A 24,347-nucleotide genomic window follows, 5' to 3' on the forward strand; every position below is an offset into this window, starting at 1 on the left:
ATTTTTGCCCTGATACATATGCCCCTATGTGTTAGTATAGTCAGGCATATACAGTAAACATTTTTTACATGCTATGTTAAAATAGGTGTTTTTTCCTATTCTTAACTACTTTTTTTTATTCATTTATTTTCTGTTCATGTATTTAATCTACATTTTTTTTTTTCAAAATGATCCCATTGTGTTTCCTTATTTAACGATTAACTTTGATAGCGAAGCAAATTGTAGCTTCATGCTTGTTGAACTCTAAGTATCACCAGGTTAGAAAAATTACATACCATGATCACCTAAGTGTACTAATGACCAATTGTCAGGATGGAGTTATTTTGGCAAGAGGACATTAGTCTGGTTGATACACCTTGGAATCTGTCAATCCTGCCTAAACCTTGCACTTTCTGGTAGCAGATTGATCATTACAAGCATGGTAACTGCTGATACTAAATTAAAATCCAGGGCTATGGCCACATTGTGTAAATACAGTATACTATTAGTTTATATTTATATCCACATAAGCAAAGGATGGAATGAACCCTTCAGATGCCAGAGGACCGGTGGCGTCTTTCGAGATCGTGACCTTGTGATAGCTTGGGGTACCGATCACGTGGTCGCCAGAAGCCCCCAGTGACATGAGCGGAGGTGAAGCATGCTCCACTTCCTTTCTGATTGAGTTCATTAATGCAATGGAGTGATCTCCCTCTAGAGAACAAACACAATCATATGACGTTGCCGGAACGCCATAAGGGTCCCTAAAGTTCTCAGGCCTTTGTGGCGTTTATGGAACATCATAAGGTCACCCCAAAGTTTAATGAAGATGTTGCCTAATTGTCTGAAAAAAAAGAAAATACAGTGTTATGTAATTTGTGTTATGATTCCTCCAGACTAAATGACGAAGGGACATTTTTACTCACTGGTGCTGTCGTAAGACCCCACACAGCCCATTGAAGTGAATGGATCATAAGGTGTCCTATGATGTCGTAAACTATAGCTTAGCACTGCTTATTAAACATGGCCCAAAGTAAGACAGAACAAAATCTTTGTTGTAATTGAAAACATATAAGAACATAATGGGTTTAATATATGTGTGTGTGTGTGTATATATATATATATATATATATATATATATATATATATATATATATATATATATATAGTTATATATTTATATATTTATATTTGTGTGTGTGTGTGTGTGTGTGTGCATGTGTGTTTTGTTGGGTTTTTTTTCAATCAAAACCCTATCAGACTTTTTACTTCTATTAGTTCTTTGCGGTCCTAAGTGGGACTGCACCGTTAAAAAAGAAAGATGTTTGTACAATGTGACATGAAACAACCTTTTTTGAGACCTTGGGAAATACCTTTCATTACTCTGTGTCCTGAGCACTAGCAATTAGATTGTAAGCTCTTTGGGGTCCATCACAATAAATAATCCTTATTATAAGTGTACTATTTTCTCTCTCTGGAGACATGAAGTACAGATTGTTCTCACTTGTTCCTTTCCAATGAAGCCTCCTTATCTCTGATGAAATTAACGGCATTTTTAACATATTTTTTCTTGTGGGGTTAAAGAAAAGCTGTTTTTAACAAGATCTCTCATCACATTCTGTGTCAGGTCACCTCCTACTGAACCTAAAGTTCAATATTTTAAGGTCACCAGGGAAAGAAAACAATAATTAAAGAAAAAAAGGTGATCTTGCTGTTTTTTTTGCAGCCTGATTAGTACAAGACTGTGGGCTGAGTCCTGTTATGTGCAAAATGATCTAGAGCACACAGTACCATATTTGGCTAGTCTTTTAAATTCAACATTTTAATTGCTTGCAAAGTGATATGTATTATTACTTGCTTGGTCAGAACTAAAACACCTTTAGTTTGAACATTTATCCTTCTGAGTATTATTTTTGTAGATCTGTATATGTTCTGCAGCTGGTTCTGCCGTGATTCACAAGCAAAAATGACCACACTTTCTAGAAGATTAAAGAACAGAGTTGATACATAAAATAGCAGTGTTTACAAAGACCCTTTTTTTAAATGCCTGTTATAAGTGACAGTGCAATTATGTATTACAGGTTTATGAGAGAGGTTAACTACATAGCCTCTCAAGAAAAGCATTTATCTAAAATGCTATCCTTCATGGGTATTTTTTTCTTTTGAAGCTGAAACAATTCTTGTGCTTTATTAGTTACATTAAAAATACCTCCTACAAACTGAATGACAGCATATGGCAATATATTTATATTTCAATAGCTCGACATAACACCCTTTCACTTCCACTACCCATTTGTGTTTAATTAAATGATTCCCTTGACACATTTAGGCTGTGCTTGGATAAAATACAGTATTTAGTGTACTTTTTGTGTTTGTCAGTCAGCAGAGGGTTTTGCAAAATGATATTCCCCTGCGGAATCTTATCATATTGGCAAGACTATTCAAACTGTACATACTGTAACCCAAGACTTCATCCTCTCACAGATAATACAAGTTCATAAAATTGCTACTGTACAGTATATACCACTTCTAGGGTTTCATTTAACAGTGGGACAGAGAGACTTCTACCATACAATACCTGGTGTGTTCCAAGACAGACACACATCTTTCTATGTTTTTGAAATAATTGAAATACTTTGTAACATTTAAAAAAAAAGTGTTGCATACAAATGGGTTTCATTTAGTTGGCCACGCTGGCAGCTCTATTAATGATATGATTAATTATGTGATTTGTTCTAGATTTTAAGCCAAAGCTTGATGCTAGACACAGAAAATTGAACCAGCTTAGGGAAAAGCCTGTTTGCAGTCACGTAATTAAGAAGGACTTTTAAATTGCCTGAATAATATTTCCGAAATGCCTGTGTTGCAATAGAATATGTCTATAATGATATTACACAGCCCATTACATGTTTTAGTTGTTACGACTGTGAGAAGATATTTATTAAAGGCACTCGTTTCGAAACCTATTCCCACTATGTCTGTATATCTTTATGTATATAGCACCATTACTGTACATAGCGTGTTACAGCAGTAACACACGGGACATAATAATATAACACATCATGGGAATAAGCGCTTCAGACATAAAAGTAACATTAGGAGACTGGTCTAGATGCCGGTAAGTCCTCGCGCGGCAAAATGGAGGTTTTGAAATCTCGGGAGCCACGCTCAGACCGCGTTATAAGCGGATTTGCATTGTAGCGGATCGCGCTATAATGGTGTTGAGCTGTATATACAATTATCATAATGCCTGCAACTTAGGATATACCATTCTATAATACGGACATATAGTATATCCATCTGCCTTTTTATTATATCTTATATTTTTATTATATCTTTTTAGTTTACCAATAAAGTATAAAATATGTATTTTTTATTAACTCTGTTTAGTTAATAGGAACCCTTATATAACTTATCATTGTTTATGCAGTCCGTTCATGTCTATCACCTGCAGTCTGCTCCTTTGTGATTGCTACAACTATTGGGAACTTCAGCCTATCATAGCTTGAGTCTGCCTATTTAAGTGACAAGAAATACCCCAGAAGAAGTCTTTTTAAACGAAACGCTTAGGGTCTACTGCAAGATCTTTTCCTTTTAGCCCTTCCACTGACTTTTTATATACTTATCTATAGCTGCATGCCTTTATTAAGACAATTGGGAAAGCAAATATCAATTTCCCAAGAGAAATGCAGACACTTCCGGATTTTGACAACATCCTCGCCAAAATTTTGGTGATTTAGGAGGAGGGCAAATGGTGAGACATCGTTACTCGTGGAGACCTGATCCCAAAGCTACCCAGCTCACAGTTGCAGCAAAGATAGGATTTTATCCTGAAACGCTTCAAATCTACTGCTACATTATCCTGCCTCATCCTGTCCTTGTAGGTGGTTTGTCGGTAGTCTGTCGGTTTACCTTTGCCTCTATCTCTCTTCCCCTGTGTTTCGCTCTTTGCTCAGTATGTGTCTTTTTCTCTGCCACTCTGCTCTGTTTCTCTCTTGCACCCCCGCCTCTTCTCTCCCACCCCCCTTTCCAGATGCCATATTTAAATGGCGGCAGAGGAATCGAGATGCCGTTTTTAAAGGTAGGAAATGCCGCGAGAAAGCTCTTTCTCGGGGCATTCCCGTGTGAGTGTTTTCGGTTCAGGCCCAGGCACGAAGGGTCCAGATTTGCAAAATACAAAATCGTCCATCTCTACGATTTTGTACAGCTGCTTGCACTTCACATTAAGCACTGAAACACTTATTATCCCTATTACACATAACACCTAAAAATGTAGATGTAATCCATTATAAAAGACATATGATTCCAGGAGTCAGTTACGAGTGTACACAACACAGGTATTTTACGATCTACACGTTCATGGAATGTTTACAGGTTAAAAATGAAGACTAAACCGGCCCTTTCCTGCGAGGGTAAATGTTTTCAATTTAGACTTGGTCTCACTACAACTTTCCATTTACTCAATGGACACATTCGCTTTTGCAGGGAGTTTGAGAGAAATCTTACGCTGATGTTTATATAACAGATCGGCCAGCCAAAATAAAACAAAATCTACTAATAGCAGAAAGGATTACTTTTTCTAAATATTAATGCTGAGATATTTTGAGAAATGTATCGCTGTAATAAATGGTTTGAAAATGTATTTTCATTAGCCACATTTATTAAACAAGAGTAAGAGATTCTGGCTCCATGAATTCTTTTTGATAAGAAAATGAAGAAATTTAAAGGGAAGTTCTTGCTGAGACTCAGCATATGTGTCCGGGGAAATATAAATGCATTAGAAGTTTAGCATGCAGCCAAGGTGGTAACAATAATATTAATACAGTGTCTTTTCCTTCAAAGTGCTAATAGCGTATGCAACGCTAAACATAGATCTTTGCAGGTTCAATAAGTCCTTGCCGTGTAGAGTTTACAATCTAGGTGGAGGTATAGGGAGATAAAGTGACTTGACTAAAGGTCAAAAGGAAAGCTGATATACATTATGAAGTATTGCTATTTGTAGGACACCGGCATCTCCAGCAAGCTATTATATTTGCTAGCTTTCTCTCAAAAAAACAATCGTGATGTGTTTGTATTAACCATGCGAAATACTGTATTCCATATGCCAAATCCTAATCCCAAGGGATTTACAGTACATTGCTACACATTCATTATTAGTTGGACGTAGTGGATAAGACACTTATCTCTGAATTGAGTTCCCAGTTCAAAGCACAGTGCCAAATAGCCAATATGGGAAGTCACGTTATTTCCTGTTACTGAAACCAATATGGTAAACACTTCAGGCAGATGTAGTTGTGCATATTATCTTACTATGTAGAGGCCCGTGTTCATTAGTACTTCATTACAGTATTATTACAATTAGAATTTGTCTTCCAGATAAACCGTGCTGCAACTATCCAAATTAATTATTTTTTTATAAAGTCAAGTACTAAAAATAATATATTCTATATTTGTGCCATTATATACATGTTTATAGAATAATAAATGATCACTTCTGTACATTCAGATAGAAATGCTAGTGTTTGTTTTAAATTAATCTTTGTCCTTCAGTTTTAGAGTAGCCAGGACAGCCTGTTTACTTTTGCACCACAGAAATATTACCTTTAAATATTTACATTGCATTCAATAGAAACTTTTTATCATAGGCATGCAGCCTTTCTGGAATGTTTCTGATTTAACGTGGGAGTGTTTCAAGCGAACCAATAAGAGTATCACAGTATTACAAAAGATGTATATTTTTGGAATGTCATGAAAACCTTTGACTGGAAATCCATGAGCTTCCTTCAAACGTGTTGCTGTGCCAGGGATTTCCATCTTTCAAACGCTTGGGCATAATAAGCCAAACGTTATCTTCGTTCTTTACATCTGCTGTGTGCATTTCAGGTTAGAGCTGTTGAGTAGCTGTTTGAAGGAATGAGCAATGTTTAGTATCTTGGACATTAAAAAGTCTGATAATCTGTGTGAAATGATGGCGGTTCCATCTGTGCAGTCGCACTGAGCCCCGCGCTCATAGAAGCTCCGCGCTCTTCCCCACAATAGTTAAACTGATTACCGGGTGAGAGCTTTTACCTTCTATCCGACTTCCCTCTCCGACACTTCTTCCTGCTCCTCATCTCTGCGACGTCGCAGCGTCACATTGCCATGACAACGTGAAGTAGCGATGTGGCATTTCCATGACAATGCGATGTTACGACGTCATATGACGCCACAACGTCACGGAGATGAGGAGCAGGAGGAAATGCCAGAGCAGGTAAGGGGGCTCGTGCTTCCACGGCAAGAGCCCCGCTAAATTTCAAGCCAGCTCTGGTTGCCATTGCCAGTTCAATGTTCATTATGCACATTAACCTGAGATACCTGTGGCATATTCTAAAAGCTGGATCAGACAGATGTGAGCAGTAGAGCTGTATGCTGCTACCCAGTAGCAGGTTTAGCTCACACTGTTAGAGCTGCTGCCCAGAATAGTAAAGGTTGTGGGTTCTAATCCTGTTGGGCCTGACACAGAATTAGCCATTTCTGCCAATGTGCCTTAAATATCTACTTAATATAGTTCTTATGGAAATCCTTTTAGGAAGTGTGGGGTGTGAATCATTTAAGACAGATTTCCCGGGGCCCAGGATTACAGTTCTGACTGAGACCCCCCCCCAAGAAAAAAAAACCTTCCCACCCCACAATGCAACAAAAAATTTCCAACCACCAAATACATACAAAAAAAATCCCCACGCCGCAAATATATACAAATACATAGAAAAAAACACCTACCCTATAAATATATATATATATATATATATATATGAAATATTACCCTCCACAATAAAGCATATAGCAAATGGAAATATTACTGTGTGCTCATTTGCATGTCTTAGACAGGTCTGCAACCCAGCCTTTCACCATTATCACACAGCACTTCCACTGCAGCAAGGGATTCTGGGAAATGACATGCAAATGAGCACACAGTGCCACCTTTTGCTTCAAACCCATTTAACATGGTCCCCTATAAGCTTAAGCTTGCTGCATTTCACAGCTTTGAACACAGACTGGGTTAAGATGCATAGCCCCGACTGTCCCCCCCTCTCGGCGGCCATGTGCATATATTCCAGATACCTCAGCTGCGCTCCTTTTTTAGCACAAGGGTCTCTCCCTATGTTATTTGGAGGGAGATTTAAGGGGATATGTATAGAACTTGTGATGCTTTTTAAATACGTCTCCCTCTCTTTGTGCTTTTAGAGCCATATTGCCTAAGCAGTGCTACTTGTGCAAGTGATGAGCTTTTAGCATGTCTTAGTAAATATGGCAGCTCACAGCCCATTCCAGTGAAGCCCAGAAGTTACCTTCTGTTGTGTATGGATGGGGTCTTGTGGAGTAGCGCTTCTTAGTAAATATGGAGCTGACAGGGTTAAACGCAAAATAAAATACAGAAGATGTAATCATACATAATATTTTCTTTACACAATGTGGTTTCTTTCATATAGACAATTAACATAATAATGCATTGTTACTTGTTGATGGAAACATATTTCTAACACAGGTAGTAATTAGACAAACATGATGTAACAAGCACGCACATAATAACAATTAGTCAGTTTTGGCAAAATTGCCCTGACATGGATAAAAAGAGGATTTATGGAGAAGTTCTGTTTGAGAGGTTATTTTTGGGAATGGGTGGCAAATATTACAGAAAACAAGTTCCCTGTTGAACACAATATAGAGCCGTAGCTACAGTAATGTATCCCTCCATTATGCTGCTGTGCAGAAATCTCACATCTTGTCCATGCCACTGAAATTGGGCAACAGGCAACATCCCCCCACACAGCACATTGAAAATCCAATGTTTTTTGGGGGGGAAATCTCAGAACTTGTTTGCAGTGCAGTTTGTAGGTAACTATAAGTCATTAAATCAAATTCCAGATTACAATTTATTTGAACATAAAATTGTTAGCAATTTTAACATTGAATGTCCTCCATACTAGAATTTGAGTGCAGCATTCTGATTTAAAGCCACACTACAGGTTGTATTACTGCCTTATTTTTTTTATGTTATAGGATTGAAGCAGGGGATCTTCGGATCTGAACCGCATCAATTTCAGCACAGAGGACCCCCTGCTTTCAGAGATACTTTTACCTCTGTGGGGAGGTGCCGGTATCTCTGTGCAGTTTAAAGCCTTCGGTCACGCGAACCAATAGGAAGCCCAGAGGGATGATGTCACGGCTTCCTATTGGCCCGCAATACGCGGGACATTTAAACTCTGCCATCTCGTTAGGTACAGAGTTCCCCGTAGGGAGGTAACTACCTCCGGAAGCAGGAGGTCCCTGGAACTGAAATTAACGGGGGTCAGCTCCGTAGACCCCCTGCTTCAATCCTAGAACAACAACAAAACTAAATAAAAAAAATGCAAGCAATGAACCTGTGGTGCTGCTTTAATTGTTAATCAGTCATTTGGGGGAACATGCTTAAATTAAGAATTTCTTCATTAGTTTGTTGTTGAGTGAATGAGTACATTATACTTAATTGATGAATGAAACGACTCATTTCATTTGGTTGTTCAAGTGATGATGTATAATGTTTCCTGAGTGTCCCCATGCGTTGTTGCAAACTTCTTGGCTATAAGTGGATGGGTAGGTAGTGTTTTTTAGTGTTACCGAACTGCATTCAAACGTTATCATTTATATTGCTAGCACACAACAAGGCACCAATTTCAGTACTTCCCAACCAGTTGGGTGGGATTAAATTATTACAGGACAAAGAATAACTGTTAATCTGGATTTCTAGCACCATCAGTTCCCTGTTGGTCTGTTCTCACCATCTTCATAATAATTCACTTAATGTCAAAATAATTCTGGAAAAGCTTCCAGTCGAATAGAGGTGACATGTATTTATTTTAGCAATGGTTACGTGTCAGTCAGCATACACCCGATGGCGTGGCCTATTGTTAATTGGGTAATTGTTTAGAAGTTGGTGATCCTAGTTTGAATCCCTGATCCAGCTTTTTGAGCAAATTCTTTTGTATCCCTTTTGGCCAAGATGCAAATAACTTTTTGGATCATAAGCTCTTCAGTTCAGCGACTCCTTGGGCATGTGAAATTCCATGCAGAATGCTGCAAAGTATTCAAATCATATAGGGACGGTGACAAAAACCTATTGAACGTAATTGATACTGGATACCAATGTTAACCTGAACTCACAAATACTGTGCGACTCTCTCCAGACAGAACATTCTCAGAAGCCTTGTGTGTCTGTCCGTATTAGTTCGAAGGTTGTTCTGTGGTTAGTGTAATACAAGATATACTTGTATATATGTAACATTTCTGCAACACTATTCTGTTCTAATTATGTTCCCATGCATATTGCAAAACTGTAATTCGTCACTAAGAGAAATGATGCTTCCCTGATTTCTCCACTTCGTGCTCCAATCTTCAGCACTGTACCGTAAGTCTCGTTGTAAAGATGAATGAGAGTAAATGCTTCTTCGTTTTTGACATTTCATTACAGACAAGAATCACTCCTTGCTGCGATCAGTGAAAAGGACGCCAACATCGCCTTGCTGGAACTGTCTGCCTCAAAGAAAAAGAAGACACAAGAAGAAGTGATCGCTCTTAAACGAGAGAAGGACAGGCTTGTCCATCAGTTAAAGCAACAGGTATACACGTTTTGCATTGCGCTATTTTTGACCCAGAAAAGGTGTAATTAGTACAGGATTGCTGTAATCTGCGTTGTTGCAAACAGTACAGTGTAATTACACATAGCTACACTAACGAAACGGTGGAGTTGCACACGTGTGGACAATATTGTCACACAAGGAGTCTGTGTATCACGGCAGCTTTTGTGTTAATTCACTGATGGCGGAGGCATGGTCATGCTGTGTCTCATAATATACGTTTATCCGTTGACCCTATGCCCTCTGTGTCTTTGCCTTTCATTCGTTAGTTCCCCTTTTTTTAGTGTAAAAAAACAACTCTAAAATTGCATTAACCTTACTGGCTAATGATCAAAATGTACAAAAACATTGTTACAGGTGATGCGGCAGGCAGCAGAAAACCTTTACAAACCGCAATGTATAAAATAAAATAAATTATTTGATTTCAAGCATAGATCACTGGACTTGAACATTACCGTAACGATCACTAATAGCTATTGGCATTTATCAACTAGTCCATATAGGCAGTATGTTACAGTATACTATATAGCTTTGTGAAACCAATCGCAAACTGGTATATGTTTTAATGTTTCACAACAGAGAACATGCCGTTTCCCATACAGCATTTAAACAAATTGGAAGTTCGAAATTAGAATTTACCTGAAGAACACAGTGAGAGCATAATATTACAGCAGGATACTAATTAAATATCTGCCTAGATCAGACTATTTTATATCAATGTTTTCTATTAAAGCTGCATTCAAGCAATATCCTACATGTGTTTTTTTTTTTAAATAAATCAATTCTGTACTATGAGAAAATACTTGTAGCATTTAAAAAAAAAATCAACTCTGAATGACGTTTTTAATGTATTAGAATGTAACAGGCATTTTTTGTTTCTACTGTATAACAACCATTTACAAAGTCACATTCCCTTCCTATTCTGAAACAGGCCCTCGCACATCCATTTTTGAGCCCTGCCCTCTCCAGCAGTGCACCAATTGTATCTAGTGACTGCCTGGTCACATGATCTTCCCCACAGAACTTTGCATCCTTGGTCCTCTTCTGCTGCACTGACAGACATTTAGTGAACCCCCGGTCACAGGAGAACGGATCGATCGGCAACTTAGCTAATTACTTATCATGGTGTGGATTGTATTGATGCACATATTAAAAGGGGAAAAAATGTAAATGAAAAAAACCGTCAGCATAGACGGCTGCTTTAAAGACTGAGGGCTTGATTCACTAAACTCAGTTAGCATATTTAATGTGATGCTCACCTGAGTGTCCGTCACTCTCTCTCTGCCCCTCTCCCACTCTATTTCACGGTCTGGATACAAGTAAATCCAAGAGTTTAGTAACATCACGATATTTGAAGATAACGCAGTGGGTATCCCGAAATAAAATGATGTTAACTTTATGCTAATCAGTTCAGTTACGGTCATTATGTTTTCATCTAATTATCTTAGTAAATAAGCCATTAACTTAGGAAAAATAACAACCGTTCCTGCTTCAGGTAACGTCACGTTATTTGGCCTGATCGAACGACGCTTAGTGAATCTAGCCCAGAGAATTCACATCTAACCAGTGTAGCTTTTTTTACAGGTCTATATAGATAGGAAAGAACAACAAAGCTTGAACATACCAACCATATGTGATGGAGATTTCATCACAGATATTGCTGCCAAGTACCTGGTTTCCAGCCATGATGCAAACATAATACAAACACCTCAGGTCAGTCAGCTATAGAATGTAGGAGGCATTTCTTCTAGCCACAGTATGCTTTGTAGCACACATAAGCTCCGTAGCATAAGCTAGTCCCATGTGCTTTTCTTGGCGTTATCCATGCTTGGTAGTACAAGTTACTTACAGAAGCTATACCAGGGGTGGGCAACTCCAGTCCTCAAGGGCCACCAACAGGTCACTGATTGAGCCACCTGTGCTGAAGCAGTAATATCTATAAACCCTAATCTGTTGGTGGCCCTTGAGGACTGTAAATGGTCAGTCTTCGACTGAGCCTCTGATTGAGCCACCTGTGAAGCAGGGATATCCTTAAAACTTGACCTGTTGGTGACCCTTGAGGACTGGAGTTGCCCACCTCTGCTCTACAGTGACATCCACCTTTGCGATAGCTATGGCACATAGAGATGAATGAATGTGTTTTTTTTAATGTATTCTAGACTTTTTTACATAGCACTGTTCTTCTGTTCCTCCAGCAGATGTCTCTGCTTTGAAGCATTTCCAGTCATGCAGCAGTAGCCAGCCACTGAAATACCGTTCTCAGTATCACTGATTATTATTTGTTTTTAAGTTCCCAACTTAATTTCCAACACCTCTCTTACGTCAAAAGAGATCCCAATTGGAATCTGATCTGTTATATTTTTAGTGTTTACTATCTTCTGCTGCTAAATTTCTTTTAGTATTTCCAATATTATTGTAATATTAGTTCATATATGTCTAGAGAGAGAGAGTTGCTTATTCTGAGAGCACTGTTGCACTATCACCACCTCACAAGTATGAAAACCTTGCAGAGACCTGACCCAAATAACCCATTCATATGATTTACTCTGTGACATTATCACATTCCCATCATTGGCGAGGGTTCCACCATGCCCCTCAGCAAATTTCAGCAGTTACTTCCAGTCTGGGATGGCATTTTTGACCCTATTATACATTAATGATTGCACTCTGTCTCTTGAAACTTCCCATTGTTCGTGACAGAAGCCTGCTGCAGCCTTTTAAATACCTACCCAAGTTCTCAGAGAGTAAAGACCACTGAAATGTAGGTTTCCCCCCAATATTCTAATCTGTGTTTTGATCATGGTGTTAGATCTTGCCTCTGAAAGCGTCTGGATGGAATTTGAGTTGCCAACTCTGATTGAACATTTCATAAGTTCAACCCACGTGTGCGAGGTAGTGAATATGTTTTTATTTAATGTATGTAAAACTTTTCCTGTAGTCTTTCACACTTTTCTCTCTAAAGAATAACATAATTAATGACACATCACTTAACCTCTCTACCTCAAAGTATGAGCACACGTACAGCTTGTGTAGCGCTGTGTCACCAATAAGTGGCCTCTGTAACCGTACAAATAGCTAAGGATGTAATCGCATGTCATGTGTTAATGGCACGGAATAGTGTCTCTGAAGCACCTGAGAAAATATACAGAATAAATTGCTGCAGTCCGTGATTAATGCATTTGCCTTAGAAAATAAAACATTTGAAAGGGAATTCTTGCAGCCGCATTCACGTTGAGACATGTACTGGAGGCAATGTCCTTATTCAAGAAAATGTCTATCCAGATTAATAATTCAAAATGTGTAGACTAAGAAAACATTTTGAGACCTGTTTTTTTCTGATTTAATAATAAACCCACGGGGGCAGACTGCGGGTGCGAGATCCATAATTTTGCATTTCCAGACATTGGTCACGTTTGAGGGAAACCCATGGGGTTCTTTTCAGATTTAGACACTGGACTTAACATGATTCCCCTCGTCATTAAGGGGTTCACATATCACTATGTTAACTCTTCCCTGATGGTCTCCAGTCCACAAAAATAATAGATTTGTTTTTTAAGGACGGGGAGGGCAACTGAAAAGGTTAAAAACGGAATGAGAGTGAAATGCAAAAGAGTGATATATGAGGTGAAAGGCTTGGGAGGAGAAGGCGGCTTCAGAGAGCACATTTATTTTGAAAAGTGCAAAGAATTACCTGGACTGCCTGAAGACAGGAAGATACCATTTGAGCAGTAACGCTATTATTTTATTATTTTTTTTAAAGTTCTGAGCAAAGAACTTGACCTTGTCAACAATCCCCGGTCATTCCATGTGTCATCTGGCAAAATGGCTCCACTTATTACATTATCTAGCCTCTGGGTCTTTCCAGATCATAGTGTTTCACAGTTTTCTATGGAAAAAGGAAAATAATTAAGGCGCTAATATATTAACTGCAGTGTTTGTAGGGAATGTCTAAGTGAACTATACTTAGAAATTAGAATTTTGCTGCAGCCTTGGTGAAAAGGGGGGAATCTCAGCCCCCTATAAAAGTGCAAGAAAAGGGAAAACACCCAGGTGCTTAATTCAGGATCTGATTAGATAACAGAAGCAATACTGGTAGGACCGAGATTTCTAAAGAAAAACGTATGCAGTTTCAGTCAAAAAAATGTAATATAAAAAAAAACCAACAATACAATTAAATGAATACTAATATTGGTATTGAATTTGATATACCTAAACCTTAGATTGAGCTCAATCAAATACCTGAAAGTGTTACCAAATTAGTAATAACAATAAAACTTAAGCATAAGCAACTAAAGTTCCAAAGGATTACAAAGGACTATTGATAAAAATTATTGGCGATTTCAATTCCAAAGTGGGAATTATGGCAGAACCCGAAATCGCTGGAAGATTTGGTTTAGGAGTGCGGAACGAGGCAGGTTGACCGACTGGTTCAATTCTGTCAAGAACATCGGCTAACACTTGGTTTGAACAACCCAAACGGTGGCTGTACACCTGGACATCACCAAGTGGAGAACACAGAAACCAAATCGACTATATCCTGTGTCAGAAGAAGTGGCTGTGCTCGATCTTGGCTGTGAAGACATACCCTGGTGCTGATTGCGGATCGGATCACCATTCTGTAACACCAAACAAAATTCAGCCACAAAGAAATTCGATACAGACAAGATCAGCCCCAGCTACGCCGAAGTAAAGAACACAATCGACCTCCTCGCTACAGAAGAGAGGCATCCAGACGAGCTGTGGGGAGAAGTGAAAGCATGCGTTATCGTAACAGCCCTAGAACATGTCCCGTACAAGAAACCATTGAAATCAGCCCAATAGATCTCCGATTCGACCATCAGCATCGCAGAAGAGAGAAGGAAGGCCAAAGCTACTGGGAACAGAGAAGATTTCAGAAGACTGAATGCAGAATTCCAAAGAGAGGCTAGAAAGGACAAAGATTACTGCTGGAATGAACAGTGCCAGAAGATGGAGGATGCGAACAGGAAAGGACATACGCGGGAACTCTACACACACGTGAAGAGGGCATGGTCAACATTCAAGGCTCGGAGGGCAATAGTTTGTGGGAGCAATGATTAGGAATTGCATGACCAGCAAGCAATACGTGATCAGTGGAAGCAATACACAGAGAAGTTGTATGAACATGAACCATCCGACGGAGGAGAATGAGACATTGGAACTGGAGCCAGATATAATGGAGGAAGAAGTCATATGGGCAATGAAGCAATTAGCCAACGGAAAAGCCCCAGGAATCGACGGCATACCAGCAGAATTGCTCAAGCCCATACTAGCGGCAGCATTAACAGCATTATGTAAACGCATATGTAGCACATGTGAGTGGCCGAAAGAATGGAGAAGAGCAGTATTCATCCCAATTCCAAAGAAGGGTGACACGAAGGATTGCTCGAATTACTGCACCATAGCCTTGATACCACACGCAAGCAAAATCCTTCTGACGATTATGCAACAACGCTGGAGTACAACCATCGATCGGGAAATGCCAGATGTGCAAGCTGGCTTCAGGAAAGGCAGAGGCACTCGTGATCACATTTCCAACCTTCGATAGATTATGGGAAAAAACAGGGAGTATCAGAAAGATCTCTACATGTGTTTCATCGATTATTCGAAGGCATTCGATGTAATTGAGCACAACAAACTTTGGACCTGCTTGAAGGAAATGGGCACACCCCCACACCTGACCGAACTTATAAGATCAGTCTATCAAGATCAAGAAGCTACAGTCCGAACACTGGCGACACGGATTGGCTCAAGAACGGAAAGGGCACACACCAAGGATGCATCCTGTCACCAGAAGCTTTCAACATGTATGCAGAAGCTGTCTGTGCGCGAGCAGGCCTGGATGAGTCCCAGATTGGCGTGAAAATAGGCAGCAGAAACATCAACAACCTCCGATACGCCGACGATACCACCCTCCTGGCTGAAAACAAGGAGGATCTCAAACAACTGATCATGAAAGTCAAAGAAGAAAATGAGAAGGTTGGACTGCGCCTGAACATTAAGAAGACAAAGATCCTGACAACAGCAAAAAATGCGACCGTTAATATCAAGATTAATAATGAGGAAATCAAATTGGTTAAAGATTTCATCTTCCTTTGCTCCAAAATTGATCGCGATGGCGACTGCACCCCTGAGAATAAGAGATTGTTGGCACTTGGAAGAAATGCGATGACCAGTATGAACAACATCTGGAAGAGAAAAGACATCAGCTTGGCAACTAAATGCCGATTAGTCCGTGCGATCGTTTTCCCAATAGCAACGTACGGCGGCGAAACCTGCACGTTATACTTATTTTGTAAGGACATAATTACTTCATTTTTTCTTAATTGGCTTTATCTGTTTAAGGAAGGCCTTATAAATATTGGCAAATAACTATGTTTTCTTTAGAACTTCTAAGTGAGAATTAAAATGCAGACGGATATTCTGTATGTTAATTTAAAAAGCGAGCCTTAAATATTAATGCGACACCATGCATCCTATTATAAAGTGGGGCCATATATGCAAAGTGCTTTCAGACACTTTTTTAAATGCCCGTATACGTACTGTATATGTTCTATTCACCTATTTCAAGTTAAGAGCTTATTTTCATAACCATAATTGTTTAACATAAACTGCTAAGTCTGCAGCGTGTGTTGTTGTTGTTGTTGTGGTGTGAGCAGCATGTAGTAATGGATTGCAGGTGGTAACCACAGAAAATCAGCCTCACTCTGGATTGCAGACACGCTCTGGATTGCAGACACGCTCTGGATGGGGCACGCTAGGCCAGCCGAATGTGCCAATGTGTCAATCTTTGATTTTTTTTTTTTTTTTGGTGTCATGTATTAATAAACTTTTGACCTATGACTGCTGCTATGGAAGAGCCACATCATAAATAGTGTGTTTAACTTAAGGCAGGGTTCTCAACTGCAGTCCTCAAGCCCTCCCCCCCCCTCCCCAACAGATCAGGTTTTAAGGATATCGCAGCCGTAGACCGAGCCTCTGATTGAGCCACCTGTGCTGAAGCAAGGACTGATTGAGCCACCTATGCTGAAGCAGGGATATCCTGAAAACCTGACATGTTTGGGGGATCTTGAGGTCTGGAATCGAGAACCCCTAACTTAAGTAGTCATTCATTTAGGCGCTCATCGTTAATAGATGGATGATCATGAATACTGAAGCAGAATTGGCTGCAAGAATAAACTCTGTTCTGACTGGGATGCCTATACATATTTTTGTGCCAGGCACATTAAAACAAGAGTTGCATATTGCATTAAAATCCTGGATGCCACTGTTTCATGACTGAAATGTCTGTAGTGCACAAGCTATGTGACTTTTAGTAGGGTTTGAATTTTGCTTTGAATAAATGTAATGATAAATTAAATTAGATTGTAAGCTTTTCGGAGCAGGGACTCCTTTTCCTAAGTGTTACTTTTATGTCTGAAGCACTTATTCCCACGATCTGTTATTTGTATTATTTGTTATTTATATGATTGTCACGTGTATTACTGCAGTGACACGCTATGTACATTAATGGTGCTAAATAAATAAAGACATACATACAGTACATACATACATACACACATATATACACACATATATACATACATACACACACACATACATACATACATAAACTGTTGAATCTTCCTTGAATCCAGAAAGACTAAAAATGCCAATTAAATTTGTGATCAACGGTAAACATTTTGGTCCCCGATTTAATGTATATAGACTTAAAATAAAGCATTTTCATGCCAATATTAAAGATGTGTTTTGTTGGTAAAACGTTATAAATATTTTAATCCATGCATTCTAAAACTATAAAACACTGAAAACTTATCCAGAGTTTTGTTAAAAGAAAAACTGTAGCACTGTTTGCTTTGCATAATTTGGTTTTCATCTAATACTTTTTGTGACCGAAGAAATGTTGGTGCACATACAGATATTTCCGACTTTGGGATTTATTCATTAAGCTCCGTTAGCGCTGCAGCACGTGATGTGCACGGAGAGCCCCATTGACTTGAATGCAGATCGCACAGTACTGCGCTAACAGAGCTATAATGAATAAGCCCCTACTGGATATGTGTACAATATCGCAATCGAAGGCACCGTCCAATAAAAATGTTTTTGTTTAATTCATCTTGCAGTGTAAAAAAAACATTTAAATATGGCGATCTTACAGAGAAGTAGTTCTGACACCTGGAAATGTGTACCCCACAATACTGCGTCAAATGATGCTGAATATTTGATTTTACACTGCTAAGCTTATGAACACACTAGTATTTAAATACATGAAAGCATTTTCTTTTGTGTAGTTTTGATTTGGTGTGCAACATAACAACTTTTAGGTTGGTTGACCTGAAAGTATATATATATATAAATCTGCAACTCCTTAAACTGCTAATTTGCAATTACATTAATAATAACCATTAGGAAGCAAAACATCTGCAATGGCTCTTGCGAGAAGATTCTCCGATTATCTTTTAGAAGGACGAGCACAAAAACATTGCAATTTGCTAGTACAGTGCAATGGTTAAATGTCAAAATGTGAGTGCTAAATCCTAAAAAAATACTGTGAAAAAGATTTCATAAGGGGCAGGAAGACAATCATGTTCTGAGCGCTGCAATTTTAGTAATATAGGCAACATGTCTAGCTTTGAGGATTAAGGCTTCTATAACTTCCGACCCTGTCTGTTTCTGCAATAATTATTTTTTTTAACTGTCCTATTTAATAAGTTATTTCCTGCTTTTGTGAAAAAGAGTGAAAACAAATTCAGTGCCATAGTGGGATATGTTCTAAAAGATTTGGACTGAAAAGCCCCAGGGAAATGTTGTTCTAAGCTTTAATTATACTTTTCAGCCCAATTCTTTGTGTGTGTGATCCTACATACTTCTACATAATTATGCTGTTTAGTGCGCTGAACATTGGGCGAATGCTTTTCGCATGACTTTAGCCTATATGTTACTGTCTATAATATTGTGTTATTACAAGATACTTCCTGTGTCTTGGAGCCATACCATTATCTCACGGGACTTGAAAGGTTTATAGAAGAATGCTTCAAATACAGTGACCACCACACAAAAAAACTCAGACTGACAGTGTTCAAATCAACATGCCCTTTTCAGTTACGAGTGCCTGGAGAGTTTATATGTGGAAATAATACTTCTGATAACAGAGGTTGTTCTGTGAATTGCTGTCTGTCTAGCTCGCCCAAGGAATTCTATGTCCCAGCTGGGAGTGGTATGATCAAGATGACAGCGCTTGAGCTATTGGAAATAGTTGTTCTCTGAAGTTTCTTTTATGATCATTTCACTGCATTCTGCCGTAGTACTTACATGGCAAGTGATGTTGCTGATAATTACCCGAAAATGATTTTTTCTTTTAGGGGCCTATCTATTAAAGACTGCAAAACAGGAGCAAAACCTGTGCCAAAGACAATACTGATTTATTTATTTTTATTAGGAAAAGCAATCCCATTCAAAGCGTTTGGATGGGTTTTTTTTTTTATCTTTGATAGATCTGCTGCAATTCTTTTTTACTGGTTTTGCCTCAGATATGCTGTTAGGAGACCTTAGCAAATCACCCAGTTATGTGGTCTATTTGTCAATGTCTCCTGGATCCAAAATTGGTAGAAATAAACATGTTTGAGTTATAAGGTTAGGGGGGGGGGGGAGGGAGGGGAAGGAGGGAAGGGGGTTGTAGAAAAGCATACGAGGATGACATTGAAAGTAGTGAAGGAGAATTTACCAGGAAGCTGCGAGCGTTATAAAGGCGGTGTAAGAACAGGAAGACAAAGCAGTACCTTGAATAGATTGTAAGGGAGAAATCTTGCAATTTACTGTAGCTTACCAGTTAGTATAAGGTTACATTAGTCAGGGAAGGCGAGAGTGAGGGTAGGCACATTTAACTTCATGTTGAAGGGAGGATTCTAGCAGTGTTGCAAATGTAGAAATGGCATGATTAAAATAGACCATGAATGGGAAAAGTGGAGTTTAACAATACATAGGAATTCAAATATTTAATAACTCCTCCGGAACAGGCTAGATGTCCTTTTTCCCCACCGTTTTGTTTTTGGTATTAATCAACAGTTTCAAGCTGGTATGCCCAAAGGGCCTTCCTTTTGGGTCACGGTAAATACAACCAGTCAGGTATTACTTGAATGCCATCAATCGTAGCATACCCCAACTTCCTGTGCACACCCATCGCTTAAAAAACAGATTTAATACAAATCATCCATCTTTATTTGTGGAATCCCCCTATGGGATTACCATGGATTTTTAGGGGTTAATGGTGCAGATCCACATAAGGAGTATTAGTTTTCCTATTACATAGGATTAGGGATGAGTCAGCAGCTACTAAGACCGCCTTGTGTGATTGGAGACAAGAAAATCACAGGGGATATATATATATAGGGAGGGGAAGGTTCTAGAGGCCAGGTTCCTGGAGAGTAAGAGTGGAGGAGCCTCAGTATATATAGTTAAGAAGTATGTATGTTCTTGAGTGGATAGGATAGACTCGTCTAGTTTATTATGTTGTAGATAGGGACAGTGCCCCTTCAGATAGGGTCTCAAGGTATGGCCAAGGTGAATCCAGCAGTTCACAGAAGAGGAGGCGGGCGCGCCACAGAGATCCCTATGAGGAGGGTCCCCGGGTGCCATAGGATCAGCTTTACAGGCAGATCCCCACCTGCCTCAATCCTAGTCTGTCTAGAAGTGGCAGCTCAGACACAGGAATAGGGTGTAGATCCCCTATCTATAGTGAGTCGGCCAGAGCCCAAGAAGAGACCCATATTGACAGATAATCCAGTCAAGTTTCCGCACCTCCCCAGTGTGCTGTTGGCACCTGGGGATGCATTTGTTAAGAGTAGTGTCAAGTGAAATGAAAAGGACAACATCTATGCTACTGTGTACTGTGTATGAGTGAGAAGAGCCCTAGTAACAGAGGGCACAAATAAAGAGTGTTGTTTGTACTAAACAAGGTTCTTGGCGCCCATCATTTACATCGTTGCTACCTCAGTGCCCGCCGCTCTAATCCAGCAACCTGAATAAGGTTATGTCTTCTGAGTAGCCAATAAAAGAGACACTGATGTAAACTCCCTAGGAGCCGCCGGGCAGGACGGGTTACATTTACATGTCATTAATAGTCTAATATATATACACAGTACGATCAACCTACAACATGCGTAAGAGCTACAAAAGTTTCAGAGCCCCCCAACGCACGTTTCGCATTGTCTTACACAGGGGGGTATTTTGGGTGATATCAGATAAGATGCTTTAATATCCCCTTATCAATTACTTCAAATTACACAATGACAAAGAAACAACATGTGTCGCAGACATAGAAAAAACGTAAAATGCAATTTATTGAAACAAAATAGTTTTAAAAATCACTTGCATTGCGGGGACCCCGGTGGACAAGCAGGGGCTTCTGTGTGCTCCGGCAAGCCCAGGCCACCCTGGCAGACACCAACAAGAGCCCAAGACCCAGTGGGCACAGAGGCACTGAAGGAGGCAGAAAGCACAGTGGCAACAAAGGTTCTCTGGCATCCAGGCTTACAAGGACTCCAGCTGCAGGCATCCTGAAATTAACAACACTTACTGTATGTCAGGGATTTTTTAAACTATTTTGTTTCAATAAATTGCATTTAACTTTTTCCTATGTCTGTGCCCCATATGTTGTTTCTTTGTATTTGGAGGTGTTTCTACGATGATTGGTGATCCTGGATTTGGGGCAGCATTCATAGTGCTACAAAACCATCAAAAAAACATGAAAGAATAAGTACAGGCATACCCCGTTTTAAGTACGCCCGTTTTACGTACACTCGCAAGTACGTACATTTTTTTTTAATTGCACCTTACCCCCTGTGTGCGTACGCGTGCTTCGCGACCAGGGGGCTCCGGTCCCATTGCGTATGTTAAAGCGGGGTATGCCTGTATAGCAATGGTCAATGCATATATTAATAAATATATGCACTACTTACACGGCTATGTGTAAGCACAGGTAGATAGAAAGTTTTCTTTAATGCAGTCTTCCTTTCCGGTCTGCAGAGCTGTGTTGGGGTCTATCAGTGAAGCTTGGAATTCAGATAGCGTGGTGCCAGGAACACCTCACTCCCACGTTATTCCCCCAAGATGAGATAAGGTATATGGAGCGTGTTTCAGATAGTTACATAGTTACATAGTTACACAGTAGATGAGGTTGAAAAAAGACATAGTTCCATCAAGTTCAACCTATGCTAAATTTAGACAACAGATACTTTATCCTATATCTATACTTACTTATTGATAAAAGTTCAAGCATTTATTTATAAAAAAAACACATGTACACTCACATATTAGAAAGTCCGTGTCAGCGACAGTAGAGTCCATGAACAATCCCGCAATCGTCCTTCTCTGCTACCGCGTCCGGTAACACAGAGCTGTGCAAAGCTGGAACACGAGTGACACCGGGTATCTACGGAAGCCTACACTGAACAAATTAGGACAGTTTGAGCAACGCGTTTCGCCGTTGGCACGGCTTCGTCAGGCTCATTAGTACATACATACATACATGCAAAGATATACATACATACATAAAAAGATATACATACATACATACAAAGATATACATACATACAAAGATATACATACATACATAAAAAGATATACATGCATACAAAGATATACATACATACAAAGATATACATACATACATGCATACAAAGATATACATACATACATACAAAGATATATATATACATACATACATACAAATATATACATACATACAAAGCATACAAAGATATACATGCATACAAAGATATACATGCATACCCTGTTTAATTTTTTAACAATAAAGATCCCAAATCTAAACTCATTCTGTGGGAATTAGAAAGACCAAAACTCTCAATATGATTAACAAGTAATCTTGCAAAGGTCAGGTAGTAATAGTTACAGATTGGACTGAAACATGAGATCCTTCTGTAATTACTATTTATTATGCTATTACAATACTACAATATATTTCATTTTGTTTGATGTGCTTATATTTGAGCCAATGCACCTGCTCTTATTAACTATATTTAGACATGTAATAAGAGGACATTCAGAATTCCCATTTATCCGATACCAGCTTGGAGCTATTACACATTTCCAGCAACCATTGAAAATGAATATTTCTTCTTCTTGTATTGCCTTCTATTCCTTATTAGAAATCATTTTGCCTTGGTTTCTCAACTGAATCTAATTTTCCCTCTCTTAGGTGTTATACATGTAGTCTTATATGGATGATTTGTTTTTTCCAATCTCTTTCTTGGAGTTTTTACAATTTTATAAACAGCAAAATGGGACAAGATCTAGATTTCAAGAGAGTCCATAATTAATTAGCACATATAAATGGAAACGTTATACACAGGGGGTGCTAATCTGCAGTCATCAAACACCCACAACAGGTCAGGTCCTCAGGACATCTCTGCTTCAGCACAGGTGGCTCAATCAGATGCTCAGTCGAAGACTGTGCTGAAGCTAGGACTGATTGAGACACTTGGGCTGAAGCTGGATTATTGTTTGTTTGAGAATATTTCAGTTCTTTATCTTTGGCCTGTGGTAGCTATGATAAGGGCATGTGCTTAGCTAGTTCCTCTTCTAGTTCTGTATTGGACAAAAAGTCGACAATGTGTCTAAAGATAAATGGAAGATTATACTGGTCCAGGCTTGGGACTTGGAAGCCTCCTTGCATGGGACTTAGTTGTAGCTTAGCTATGGCAAATCTCTACCTTTTTGTGTTCTAGATAAAGCTTGTAAATGATCTGTTTAATAGTAGTATGTCTTTTTTCTTTAGTAAAGTGGGTAGAATGTGTAAGGGTAAAAGTAGTGCTATAAAATGCCAATAAAGTTAGATTGAAGTTTCATCAGCCATCTAATTCCTTAATTAACCTATTATTGGTTTATGATTTAGTTTGTAAAGGTTCTTTGAATCGAGAGGAATTTTGATACTTACAGTAGATGTTAAATATAATGTGATATTTTAAATGGAAGCTATAAAGTAACATCTGGTTTCTTCAGCCAACATTAATTTTATACCTAGCAAAATATTTGAAGTCATCTATAATAGTTTTTATATTCATTATATTTTTCTCTGGTTCATTTGTGTAAAGGAGCATGTGATCTATGTACAATAATGGCTGTAGATACTTCAACCCTTGTTTGGTGCCCTGGAGATGCTGTTTTAATGCTATAGCTTAGGGCTCAAGCTATATCGGAGAGCAGAGGTGATAGTGGGCAACCCTATCTAGTGGTTCTGTGGGCCTCATTGAATCTGAAAGGGATCCTGCCACCTCTATTCTAACAGTTGGGGCTTTACAGAATGTACTGTATGCAGGACAACAACAAAACCGCCAGTATTACCTGCTTTGTTTAGTATGTGGAGCAAGTGGTCCTTAGGATGGCCACAGAGCCCTAGCCCACCAATGGTATAAGAGGTCAGGCAAGTGTGTGTGTATGTGCACATGGTATATCCCCTAGTCTGCTCTAAGCCCAAGTCCCCTCTGCTGTCCCATTTAAGGCCTTACAATTCTGATGCTGCCTCTCTGCTGTTCTCAGTGCACCTGGGGAGCTACTCGTGCACTGCTCTGTGTATATAGCTCCTGGCCATTGGGATGAGCTGCGTGGATTTCACACACCACCTCCTTTTGCCTGCCACCGGGTCTCCATCATCTCATCTCAGCACACTCTAATTTGTAT

The 24,347-nt window shown here is 39.2% G+C and overlaps 1 protein-coding gene across 19 annotated transcripts in view; it reads left to right on the forward strand.

Moving 5' to 3' along the window:
* Nucleotides 1–24,347, forward strand: part of ERC2 (ELKS/RAB6-interacting/CAST family member 2) — a 608,533-nt gene that overhangs the window by 387,035 nt on the left and 197,151 nt on the right. For 14 of the 19 annotated variants that reach the window (XM_075574861.1, XM_075574848.1, XM_075574849.1 and 11 more), the window contains 2 exons: nt 9,467–9,614; nt 11,217–11,345. In XM_075574861.1, the coding sequence (XP_075430976.1) occupies nt 9,467–9,614; nt 11,217–11,345 (277 nt within the window). The remainder of the gene's footprint in view (nt 1–9,466; nt 9,615–11,216; nt 11,346–24,347) is intronic. The other 5 variants (XM_075574857.1, XM_075574859.1, XM_075574863.1 and 2 more) reach the window with 1 other exon arrangement.

Source organism: Ascaphus truei, chromosome 17, assembly GCF_040206685.1.
Source record: "Ascaphus truei isolate aAscTru1 chromosome 17, aAscTru1.hap1, whole genome shotgun sequence".
NCBI classification, from domain to species: Eukaryota; Metazoa; Chordata; class Amphibia; order Anura; family Ascaphidae; genus Ascaphus; species Ascaphus truei.